The sequence below is a fragment of the Copidosoma floridanum genome, unplaced genomic scaffold, assembly GCF_036245765.1.
Source record: "Copidosoma floridanum isolate Cflo_tuat_1 unplaced genomic scaffold, Cflo_Japanese_pri ptg000030l, whole genome shotgun sequence".
NCBI lineage: Eukaryota > Metazoa > Arthropoda > Insecta > Hymenoptera > Encyrtidae > Copidosoma > Copidosoma floridanum.
In genome coordinates this window covers 23,747,073-23,760,474 of record NW_028321907.1, presented here as the reverse complement: position 1 = coordinate 23,760,474, position 13,402 = coordinate 23,747,073, and the positions used below count along the sequence as shown (strand labels likewise).

Sequence of the window (13,402 nt, the reverse complement as noted above, 5' to 3'; positions counted from 1 at the left end):
GAAGCAGAAATACTTATGAGAGAAAAAATGCAAAGTTTATATTCCTAGAATAACATTAATTACTGGCACCTTATTATCATTACCTTTTGTCTTATATAAAAAACAGTTTCCCTTTGTATTAGCATGTTCCATATTTATTAACAAATCAGAAAAACAGAGTTTTGATTCTTTAGAATTGTATGGTAAAAAACCTTTATTCTCTTACAGATAATTATACGTTGCTTCATTAAAATGTAAGAATCCAGAAAAAATTTGTATTCCAATTGCATCCGAGAATAAGTCAGAAATTACAAGTATTGTTTAGCTAGAAATTTTTCAGTATTTCAAAAATACGTAACTTTCAAGATCGTCACATTTAAACAGAAGAATGTCAATTCATTAAAACCATGAAAAATAAACATGTAAAAAATGTGAAAAGGGTTTTAAAAGAACAGATGGGTTAAAACGACGTATAAAATGTTACAACTTTAAGCTAACAGAATAAAATATTGTTTCAAAAGCTTAATTGTGTTTGTCTACCTCCTCCTGAATTCTGTCTTTTTGTTAATGAAGTCCTCAGGTAATTAGGAATTTAATATTTGGGTACAGTAGACATGGACCAGAAAGAGATTTAAAATGTATAAGTTCAATCAAGTTAAACAAATAATGGTACTTCAGAGACATATAGTAAGTAAGGGAAAGCAAATAGACAGCAGAAGACCTATGATCAGTTACTTAAAAAACTCTAAAAACAAAGTATGACTTAGGTACTTAATTGCGTACATTTTTGAACATTTATGATGGTAAAACATTTAATAAATAAGTGTAATATGGGGGGGGTGGAGGGTGGGAAAAGTAAAGCAAGTAGGAGCGGGGGGGGGCTGAAAATCACTTTCGTTAATACAACTATATTATGAAGGGATATATGTGTATGTATATATATATATATATATATATATATATATATATATATATATATATATATATATATATATATATATATATATGTTCATGAAGAGTGACTTATACAGACTTTACGAGCTTCTAAAATGTATATTAATAAGTAGGTAAGCCATAGCGGATCTGGCACCCCCCCAGCTACCCCCTTAGGTAGTGGGGGAGAAGCACTAGCTGTAGCTGGGCTGTGGGTGGACGAGAGGCGGTGGTAGGGGGTAAGTCTGATCGGGTGGCCTGAGGTGGTGGTGGGGAAAGAGGCTCTAGCTATAGTTAGGCTGTGGGTGGAGGAAAGGTGGTGGTTGGGGGACAGGCCGATCGGGCGGTGAAAGGAGAGGCATGATCGGTATAGGAGAGGTAGTGGGAGAGGTGGGTGATGAGGACTACTCGGGCGGTAACATCAGGGAAAGGGGGGCTTCCGGATGCTGTGACGTCGGATGGTACTGACGGCTCCCTTCCTTGCCGACCGTGAATCGAGCTTTGACGTCATCAAAGTGGGTCCGAAAGGTTTAGGTGACAAGCCCAACGTACAGCGCGAGAGGAAGATGATCAAGCATTAACGTGTATTTCTTATCAGCAGATGTTTTTTAATTTTCTTCTTCCGTTCATTGTTTTAGGAGTCTCAGCGTAATAGTTGTTTTTTTTTTTGTTCTTCTCAAGAGCGGGCGTATCGAGTTGTTAAAGAGAAAATTTTATTGGGAAAAGCGGATCGCATATTCCGCTTAGCTGCGACCAACGTTGGCTTACTCGACGCAGTACCTTGTCAAGTAATGTATAATGTACCAGTGTAATATTTTTTTCTTAGCAAGAGCGGGCGCAACGAGTCACGCTAGGAAACACGTACGTGTTAGCCATGGCCGATAACTTTTCGCTTCCTATTTAGGCGTATAATGTACCAGCGTCATATTTTTTTTCTCGAGAGCGGGCGTATCGAGTGATGCGAGCTGTCAGAGAAAGCATGTATACTATTTTATTTCCAAAAGTAAATCGCGGATCCCTTTTAATTCCTGAACGCTTGCTCACTCATTTTTTTTTGATGCAGTACCTTGCCAATGAAAATAGTTATTATTTCTTATCTAGATGCATGCATTAGCCTTGACCAATGGTTCACCGCTTCTCACTTAGGCATATAATGCACCAGCGTAATATTTTTTAAGCACGAAGGGGCATATCGAGTGATACGAGTTGCCAGAGAGAACATGTATACCATTTCACAACCGAAAGCGTATCCCAACATTGCTTGGCTTACTCCCCTTCATCGCAGTACCTCGCCAACGAATAGAGTCAGTTAATACGATAAAGTCATTTTAATTGGTGCAGTAATAAGGAAGCGTAAATGAAAAAAATTGACATAGATTTATGAAGAACTAATTTATTGCATAAATATTGTGTATCAGGTGTACATGGAGTAAAGAATATCGTTTTGTTGTTGCTGATCTTTTAAAATCCATTTTTGTAAAGCTGTAGCATTCGTCACAGCACAATGAGCTGGATTAAATTGATGATTCATGCATTCAATATCGTCCATACTAATTTTTTTAAAGCTAGACATTGCTTAATATCATAAATGTACCTATAAAAAAAAATTATAATACGCAATTATTTAGTAAAGCGTATAAATCATACTGAGTAATGCATCTATTAAATAGCACATGGCGCAACCATTCAATTTTTTCAAGACCTTCTACGTAAATAACATCATCTTCTATAATAATAGCTCAAAAGGTTGTAGCTAGATCCTCGTAGGGAGCTTCTCCCAAGCTTCAACGAAGACCGTGGTAATGAAACTCCAACAATCGATTTTTACATTTGTTCTTAGGTAAAAGCTGTGCCCAAGAATATGGGGGCTTAAAGACAAAAACTGACGGTGTAGCATTTTCTTGTAGAGGTATAATAGCCACCTCTTTAAAAATAAACTCGTCGTGCATGTTTTTGAAGCCTTGAACATCAACCACGTACTTCATCATCTTAACGTTGTGACGATTATTAGTAAACTAATCCCTCTATCGGTGTGTCATATCTTCAAAAAATGTACGCTCGAAACCTTGTCGGTTTGAATAGACTTCATAGTTGTCAAGTTAAATGGAAAGAGAATAAAGAAAAACACTGCACATAGGGAAAAAAGCCGAGAGGCATAAAAAAATCCAATTTAATAATTAACTAAAAACAAACACAATCTGGATTGAATGCAACAGGATTAAATTGAATATTACAACGTTAAAACGATACGCTGACTAAACTAAGAACAAAAAATACAATACGGAGATGTGAGCCAACGTGTGTGTGTGTGTGTGTGTGTGTGTGTGTGTGCGTCTTTTTCTCGATCTATGGACAGACGTGGCTATCATATGGTAACATTGTCATTTCATATTGAACCGACGGAACATTCTCCCCACGTTGCGAGTAACCGAGAAAAATTGATATGTGTTGTGTATGTGAGAATCTTCATAAGTTTTTGAGCAGGTTCTCTTCGGTTGGCAATGGGCGTAACAGTGTTAGCCTGCGTATAAAGGTGGAGTTTCTGGCCTTGACTGTGGCAACTCGAGTGACCTTGTCGTCGCTTGGATGCACCTCGAGTACTCTTCCTAGCCTCCATTGAGCACAGAGGATGTTTTTGTCGATGACGAGGACGATTATGCCCGGTTTGAGGTCATAATCTCCTGTGAGCCATTTTTGCTGCTTTTTTAGCTCTGTGAGGTACTCAACTTGCCATCTCTTCCAGAAATGTTGTCGGGCCTTGGAAATAAATCGCCAGATGCAAAGGTGATTGTCTGGAACAGAAAGCAAGTTACATTCCGGCAGCTTTGTCATAGGGCGACCGACTAGAAAATGCGCTGGTGTTAGTGCGCTTGGATCATTTGGATCGCTGGAAAGGGAGCATGATGGTCGTGAATTGAAAAGAGCCTCGATTTCAAAAGTAAAAGTATGTAATTCTTCGAATGTGAGCAATTGATCCCCAACAACGTGCTTGAAGTGGTGTTTGAATTATTTTACATCTGCTTCCCAAATACCGCCAAAATGGGGAGCCAGAGAGCGGGTTGAAATGCCAGGTTATGTCCTTATGTGAAGCGAAGTGCTCCACGCTGTCTCGAAACTGCTCAGATTGCAAAAGCGCATATAATTCGCGAAGTTGGTTGTTCACGCCGATAAAATTTGACCCGATATCATAATAAATGTATGCATGTATGTAAGACTTTATTTAAGTCTTGTGGTATAACCACGTACGGTAAAATGTTAGATGGCCGGGCTTGTCGACCGATAAATCATCGCAGAGCACCCAAAAATCCATCGGTTGTCAGATCGCTTACGATTTCTATATGCACTGCCTTTGTAGCCGTACAAATAAAAATACACCCGTGTATGCTTTAACTCACGCACGATTTCTATGGTTCTTTTTCTTAATAAATAATGGACTGAAAAAATCAACCCCAACATGCTCGAATGGGAAAGCTTTGGTGACGCGTACTTTAGGCCAATCTCCCATTTTCATTGTAAAAAGTGTTGGTTTGTACCGTACGCATGGAACGCAGTGACGAATGATTTTCCGAACTTGGTTTCTTCGTCCAAGAGCTAATATCGTTGCCGAATAGCAGAAAGCGTGCTTTGAACTCCGGTGTATTAAGCGTTTATATACATCTCATGAATTATAAGGTTGGTCACGTGATGGCGAGAAGGTAAAAGTATCGGGAATTTGTGCTCTGAATCTATTGGCGCTTTGGTTAATCGACCCTCGACAAGAAGTAATCCGTCTTCGTCAACAAAGGGATTGAGCTCTGCTAGTCAAATTTTCTTGGCTCTTTTTGCGTTTGTTATGAGGTTGATTTTGAATTGATATTGTTCGGATTGAATGAGCCCAAGAACTATTTTTTCCGTCGCGATTCTTTCTCTCGGACTAATATTTTTACCGGTATAAGTATTTTATTTGAGTAGCCGTAAACAATACGAAACAGAATCAATTAGAGTCGAATATGACGAAAATCGGGAGAAAACTTTTGAAGTTGAGTGATTTAAGACAAGTAATTTCTCTTAAGCCGGGTAATCGCAAGACAGCGGGGACCACGTTCGCTGGCCATGAGTTTTCTGATGAACGAAGCCATGACGGCCCTTCAAATCACAGTTCGTTTCGAAGAAACTCGTCAGGGAGCTGACCACGTGACAAAGCATCGGCTGGATTGTCAGCTGTTCTCACGTGTTGCCATTCTATCTTATCTCCAAGCGCCTGTATTTCAGCGACGCGATTGCCTTCGAATAGTTTGAGAGCTTGAGCTGATTTTTTAAGCCAATGAAGCACGATGGTGGAATTGGACCAGAATACAATTTTGTCAACAGATTGATTTATTGAGGAACTCATTTCCTTATAGAAATGGGCCAGGACCCGTGCCCCACACAGCTCAAGCCGGGGAATCGTGGCTTCCTTGTTAGGAGCAACTCAAGATTTGGCACACGCTAGACGAATTAGTACGCGTCCGTGGCTATCGCCCGTGCAAATGTAAATACAAAAGCAATTCCCAACGTTTTTGAAACAGTATTCGTCTCGATAACTGTTCTTTGTCAATCTTGTAATTTGATCGAACTCACGCACCAAATGGAAAAGTTTTGGGTTCATCAAAATCAATCGAAGAGACACGGTGCAAGGCTCATTACGTTGAACACACTGCGCGCGATAAGGACGGCTGTTACATTGTCAAATTACCGTTCAAACGACAAAATGAGAACTTCGGTGATTCAAGGCCTCAAGCTCTCCAACACCTCAACGCGTTACCAACTCGTCTTAATTCTAATCCCGATTCATCGGTCACGGCTAATGCATGCATCTAGATAAGAAATAATAACTATATTCATTGGCAAGGTACTGCGTCAAAAAAAAAAATGAGTGAGCAAGCGTTCAGGAATTAAAAGGGATCAGCGATTTACTTTTGGAAATAAAATAGTATACATGCTTTCTCTGACAGCTCGCATCACTCGATACGCCCGCTCTCGAGAAAAAAAATATGACGCTGGTACATTATACGCCTAAATAAAAAGCGAAAAGTTATCGGCCATGGCTAACACGTACGTGGTTCCTAGCGTGACTCGTTGCGCCCGCTCTTGCTAAGAAAAAAGTATTACACTGGTACATTAAGCATTACTTGGCAAGGTACTGCGTCGAGTAAGCCAACGTTGGTCGCAGCTAAGCGAAATATGCGATCCGCTTTTCCCAATAAAATTTTCTCTTCAACAACTCGATATGCCCGCTCTTGAGAAGAACAAAAAAAACAACTATTACGCTGAGACTCCTAAAATAATGAACAGAAGAAGAAAATTAAAAAACATCTGCTGATAAAAAATACACGTTAATGCTTGATTATCTTCCTCTTGCGCTGTACGTTGAGCTTGTCACCTACACCTTTCGGACTCACTTTGATGACGTCAGAGCTCGATTCGCGGTCGGCAAGGAACGGAGCCGTCAGAACCATTCGACGTTACAGCATCCGGAAGCCCCCCTTTCCCTGACGTTACCACCCGAGTAGTCCTCATCACCCACCTCTCCCACTACCTCTTCTATACCGATCATGCCTCTTCTTCCACCACCCGATCGGCCTCTCCCCCAACCACCACCTCTCTTCCACCCCCAGCGCATCTATAGCTGGAGCCTCTTTCCCCACCACTGCCTTAGGGGGGGAGCTGGGAGGTGCCAGAACCGCCAGGGTTTACCTACTTTTTAATATACATGTAAGAAGCACGTTAGGTCCACCTAAGTCACTCTTTGTAAACATGTATATACATATACACATAAACATATGCTTACGAATATTGACTTATGCGGACAATCACTTGTTTGTCAGGGTTATTATGTGAACAAAAGGGGAATTATGTGGACGTTCACATAATTCCACTATGTTATTCATATATGTGTTAGAATTACGTAAAGTTTGCATAAGTCAGTAATTAGAAATATATATATATATATATATATATATATATATATATATATATAAATATATATATAACACTGTATATAGATATTTTTCTTATTGTATACAGATATCGATGTGTTACAAAAATATTATTTCAAAAATTAACCTGCAGCGACTAGGATTCAAACCTCCATCATTTAGGTTCCGGGTCAGGCTCCGCAACCATGCGCAAGAACCAGACTACGGGATATGATGTCTGGGCGAGTGTGAATTAAGTACATGTGGGAACGTGTATTGTTTATCATACTCACAATAAAGCTTAAAAATCAAAGGGAATATTGTAGACTTAGGTGTTAACAACGGCTATTTAGTCGATACAAAATTAATTATCAGCACGTAATAATTGTTAACCCTGCCCAATCAAAAAATATGTTTCTCGCAATAGTTACAGTAGTATTTTCTCAAATTTGACACTCAATAGGCGTATACATCTATAGACATAGTAAAAAATTACTTTCAAACATAGTAATTTTTACTATACTTAATAGCAATGCTGTAGAATGAGAAATTTTACTATGTCACATAGCAAATTTTACTTAAAAATGTGGGACATTTCAAAGCGATTACAATAACATTAACTTTGTTGTGTAGCAAGGATTATAGTATTACAATTTTTACTATCTTTGACATAGTAATTTTTATTATGCCTTGTAATAATTCTTGTAGGGCATTTAAAACATAATTATTTTGCGTCATGAAGTGAGTATGTCTAAGCGATTCTAAAAATATAGTAATTTTTGGTATAGTTATACTTTTTTTAACAGGTCTTTTCTCAGTGGTGTATAGTTACGTTTTATCTTTGTAATCAAAAGCTTATTCTTAATAAAACAACTCATTACTTTCTTAATTATTTTGCTTTGAAAATATTGACGAAACTTTCCTGGTAGCACAATCTTACGTACTGGCAGTGCGTAAGGCTGCACCTGGTCTGCTTCGTGGATCTTATAATTTTGATGCATCGCGAGTACATAAGACGCTTTGTGGCAGATTTGCGTGCAGGTGAGTGCACAAGACTCTTGCGTAAGAAGTGCACAAATCTGACGATCAGTCGAGTACGTTATTTGTCGGGACTCGATGCACTCCCGATTGAAGCAGATTTGCGCAAGATTTGTGTGCAGGTGAGTGCGCAAGACTCTTGCGTAAGAAGTGCAGAAATCTTACGATCAATCGAGTGTTTTATTATGTTTTATTATGCACTCCTCCTTGTTGCAGAGTTTTGCTGAATCTTTGCGAGACAACAATTAACACAAGCTGTATGAACCATGGTATTGACTTATTTTGCTTGGAGTGTAACATATTTATTACGTTTTTGCTGGTGTAGAAATTGTGAAGAAATTTCTCAAGTGAGATTTTAACATCAAAAATTTATTAATATTTTTTAATATGATTGTGGAAGACATTTATTTTTGTACATTGACATTTTTTATGTACAATCAGCATCTCAAGATTACAAATTACCTTTATATAAGAAAATATTATAAATACATTCTTATGAATACACTAGTTTTGCTAACTCATTAAGGAACCTTCATTGTGTCGGAACAAAGAAAATTTTCTGGAAATCAGTTACCAATGTATTTTATAGTATTAGAAATGAAAATAGTTCATTATTAAAAAATGTATATACATGAGTGCGTATGTATATATGCGTATGCCCAGTCTTCAATGATCGGGTGAGATCTCATCTGAGTTCTCAGCTGATTTCTCAGGTGAAATCTTATGCCAAAAACTCAGCTGGAAGCTCAGCTGAGATCTTACCTAAGATTTTTAAAAAAAGTTCTCCTAGGAGCTTGTTATTTGTTCATTTGAAACAAATTTCTAGTCGCTTAAACTATACGTTTAAAGAAATTTTTTTTTTAATTTTTAACCTCATATGCATTGGGACTTTGATAATTTTTGTGAATTAAAAAAAAACGTCATCCATTGATTAGTTTTGTTGTAGTTTGTCTATTTTATCACAACTAACCCTTTACAGATATTATCTAGAGTCGTATTATTTCTACAATAAAATGTAAGACGTCATTAGAAATATTTTATGGTGGTTGGTACAATGTGGCAAACGAGCTTCTTCTTCAAGGACTTTTGAAAAATATTTTTTAATAAATGGGCTTAATATGTATTATATTAAATAATAATAATAAGCGAAACGCCAATTCTGATTTGATATGGTGGTCAATACAAAATAGAGAATTACACATGTTTTTGCGACTCCCATGATATGGGTGTCATGTAGTAGGGCTTCAAAAATGGAATACACAAAACTAAGTGCCTTTTACTAACAACTTAAATTCATCAAGTCAAGCTAATATTTATACTAAAATTATGAAAACAAAATGTTTGTACGAGTCACATATAAAAATTAAAAAAGGTCTAACAACTCTTTTGTGAAACTAAAAAATGGCGAATATATTCGAATAGTTGCTTTTACTGTAGATCATGAAAGATATTTAGAAGTAATGCTGTGCAATAAAGTACATACAAAAAATTTCAATAAGTTGTATGAAGATATGCAATTAATACAACAAATTGAAGAAACAGATGCAATTGTTCTTACAGAAGACATCGACAAGATTTGCGTACTTGTTAAAGTGTTAGATGTAATGTATTTATGCCCAGTACCAAACATTTTAAATTATTGATTATCAAAAAGACTGTATTAAACAAACAAAATTATGTGGTCTTACGTTATAATCCAAGTGGTTTTGACTCACATTACCGCGTTTTTCTTCAAAACTTACCGTTACAATTGAATCACGTGGTTTTTAAAATGTATTTTATTGCACAACAAAATTTTAAAAAACTACCTTATAACTTACGACAAATCTTTATATTTTATAAGATACAACCACTTTCTTTCACTCAGCTTGTTATACTAAGGAAATCAGTATAAATTGTTATGATACATCATAATTTATGTAATACACAATAAGTAAAAAAATTAGAGTACAAAACACAAAAATACAAGTACAGTGACGACTGAGTCTCACTAATTCTTCCTTTACTTCCTATTTGATTTTGGACGATTGAAATATTAATCATACGGCAATGCTCTCTTGATCCTTCAATCATACATTGACTAATGAAATCTTGATTAATATTTATTTACTATGGTAGTATTTAAAGCTAGTCACGTAGTCTTACATTTCTGTTGTGGCCGCCATATTGTAGAAAGCGTAGGGCCACTAAGTTTACGGTACTCCATTTTTTAAGCCCTACTACATGACACCCATATTATGGGAGTCGTAAAAACATATGTGATTCGCCACTTTGTATTGACCACCACATCAAATGGGAATTGGCATTTAGCCTGTTATCATTATTTAATATGATGCATATTATGGGCAGTCTGGAGATAGTTAAAGTTTCCTACCTTATCCATACGGTTACTCGAATCGCATGGCTTTATAACATTATTCATTTAGTAGCTAGCTATTTTATGCATCTACTCTTGTTTTTTCAATAAAATGTATGCAGCTACTCTTATTTTTTCGATAAAATAGCTAGCTACTAAATAAATAATGTTACAAAGCCATGCAATTCGAGTAACCTTATCGATCAGGTAGGAAACTTTAACTATCTCTGGACTACCTTTAAACCCATTTATTTAAAAGATATTTTTCGAAAGTCTGTGAAGAAGAAGCTCATTTGCCACATTGTACCACCCACCATCATATATGTCTAATGACGTCACAAATTTGATTGTAGGAATAATACAGCTTTCTAGATAATATCTGTAAAGGGTTAGTTGCGATAAAACAGACAACATCCCCGTAACTACAACAAAACTAATCAATAGATGATGTGTTTTTTCATTCACAAAAATTCTCAAAGTCCCGATGCATGTGAAGTTGAAAAATAAAAAAAAAAATTTCTTAAAACGTATAGTTTAAGCGACCAGACATTAATTGAAATGAAAAAATAACAAGCTCCTAGGAGAACTTTTTTCAAAAATCTCAGGTAAGATCTCAGGTGGTTTCTCAACTGAGTTCTTGTCATAAGATTTCACCTGAGGAATCAGCTGAGAACTCAGGTGAGATTTCACCTAATCATTGAAGACAGGGTGTGTATGTATGTAATCAGTCATGTCTCAGAAACCTGTGCGGTCCGATTTCAATAATTTCGGGTTTAAAATTATTGTTTTTGCATATTTATACCGGCTCGAAAAAGAAATTTTAGTTTCGCACCTTATCACGGTTGTTGCTGTCCGTTTTCGATTTTTGACACGGTTTTTTACCTTAGTAAGGGTCTAAACATTTTTTTTCTTTTAAAATTATTTTGATTTATTGAGTATAGAATCAACACTTCTTTATATTTTCAATCCTTTTGAAAGGTTATTTTATTACTTTGAATATGTACAATACTAACATAGTAAGATTTGTTTATGTGTCAAGTGTGTTTATTAGATTGTAAACATAAATAAAATGTATACTATAATAAAATCAGTAGTTAACAAATTGATCCAAATACATTGTAAAATAAAATATTCAGCGTATATGATGGCAGGAGTGTGAGATGCAAATATAAATATTTGGGTGGGGGTATATAAGTGCTTCTCACAATATATACACCCTATAAACATATTGGAGAAATCAAGCGAATCATTCCTTACTTGGCAGTGTGCTTAGAAAGGCCAAGACATCGTGACAGAGTGGGTTTGAAATAACCAGCCAAGAAAACTGTATCATTAAATAGAGAAACAGATATACGTGTATATAACGACACTTACGAAAGCTTAGGATTTTTAATAATTTACCAATACAAACAGTACATTTTTAACTAAATAGTAACAGTATGGTTTTCGCTAACAATTTCTTCTGATGTACATAAGAAAAATTGTTATTAATAAAAATTATACCTGTGGATTATATTTTTTATAATGATATTGCAAATAAGTGTTAAGCTACAAAATGCAGAAAAAGAATAGGAAGTCGGAAAATACTGTCATATATTTTTCATAGGAAACAAGTACAAATCACGATTTGTGCTCTTCTTACGCAAGAGTCTTACTCACCCGTTGTGCATCAGAATTGCGTAAGATCTTAGAAGCAGACTAGATGCAGACTTACACAATTTCGATGTCGATGTAAATCTTGTGCAAGAAGTACATAAAAATCGTAAAGACTGTGCTACTAGGGTTACGAGCAACGTTAAGATTTTTTATATATTGAAGTTTTTAACAACTAAATAAAAATAATGTTTTTCAACCAAAAAATTAAATACTATCCTTACTTGACAGGCATCTTAGTTTGTAATACACGCGTTTGTGTTAAACTGTGTTACATGCATTTAAAAAGTGAAAGGTAACTTATTTATATTGTAAGTTGCATCAGTTAAGGGGCTCTCAACTTTCTGCATCTTAATTCGTAAAGATAATTCATCGACGTTCTATTTGATTTTTGCACCGTATATGAAGGTAGTACTATTGATACCGCAGTAATCAAATGAGAACTTTATATCAATGGCAATCCATGATTTAGTGTATCTGATACATATATTATATATGTAGATAATATACCCGTGCTTGACTTATTAATTTCAGGAATTAAATTACTAATTATTAATCTCATCGGAACGTAATAAATATTTTTAAGTGACTGAAACGAAATTTATGTTTTTAACTTCTTTGTAAATTTATATTAGAATCGTGTAGGTGAGTTTTTTAAAACACGAAATAAGGCACCGTCATTAATAAGATTACGTGCTGAACTGATGAGAATAAAATGCCCATAACTTTTTTGTTACGCACCCTAGATATGTCCACAAAAATTAGACTAGGCCATTTTTGGGTACTTATAATTTAGTATGTTTAATTTCCTCAAACTCTTGTAGGTCAATCTGTATACGATGGTACGACTTATAGTATTACGTGACTGCACTTTTCATGATAATTTCTGTAAATTAAAAAATTGTATACTCGTCACAGTGATCATGACTCACTACGAAGCAGAATGAGCCCTAAGTAGTGATTAGATTGATGTTGTTCAAAAATTATAATAGTTCAATCGCTATAAATCATAGTAGAAAAGGCTTTCTTATCCACAATATCAACTTGGTGATTCGTAATGTATGTACAAAAAATCTCTAATAGCATTTCGTGCTTATTAATTGATTCGATACAACTTAAGGGATGGGAGACAAGATGCAAAAATTTAAGAAAACAAAATAAGTGAGCAAGAGTTACAATTTTCACTCATGCTCATAAAAGTATATGGAGATACTCGGTAAACGTTTAGGCAAAAGAATGAGAAAATTCGTATTTCTTACCCATACATACAAATCATGTACACATCGCTACATTTCTCTGCACGTAAGATAAGACACTTATTACATTAAACGTGTAAACAAATGCAAGATAAGGCATATCACAATTCATATCGACACTTAATATATACGATTGCATTCCTGGCCTCCACAGAGATATTATATTATTGGTACTTGGACTATAGGGCTCACAGAATATCAGCTGTCTGGTCGATTGTTGTGATGTGCTATAAACGTTGTCACTAACTCAT

General features: G+C 35.7%; 1 protein-coding gene across 1 annotated transcript in view; it reads right to left on the bottom strand.

Annotated features, from left to right (window-relative positions):
- Positions 1 to 13,402, bottom strand: part of pain (transient receptor potential cation channel family member painless) — a 255,675-nt gene extending 242,273 nt beyond the window's left edge. Inside the window, exon 1 of the mRNA XM_014353792.2 lies at positions 13,155 to 13,402. Within this exon, the coding sequence (XP_014209278.2) occupies positions 13,155 to 13,158 (4 nt within the window). The 5' untranslated portion in view covers positions 13,159 to 13,402. The remainder of the gene's footprint in view (positions 1 to 13,154) is intronic.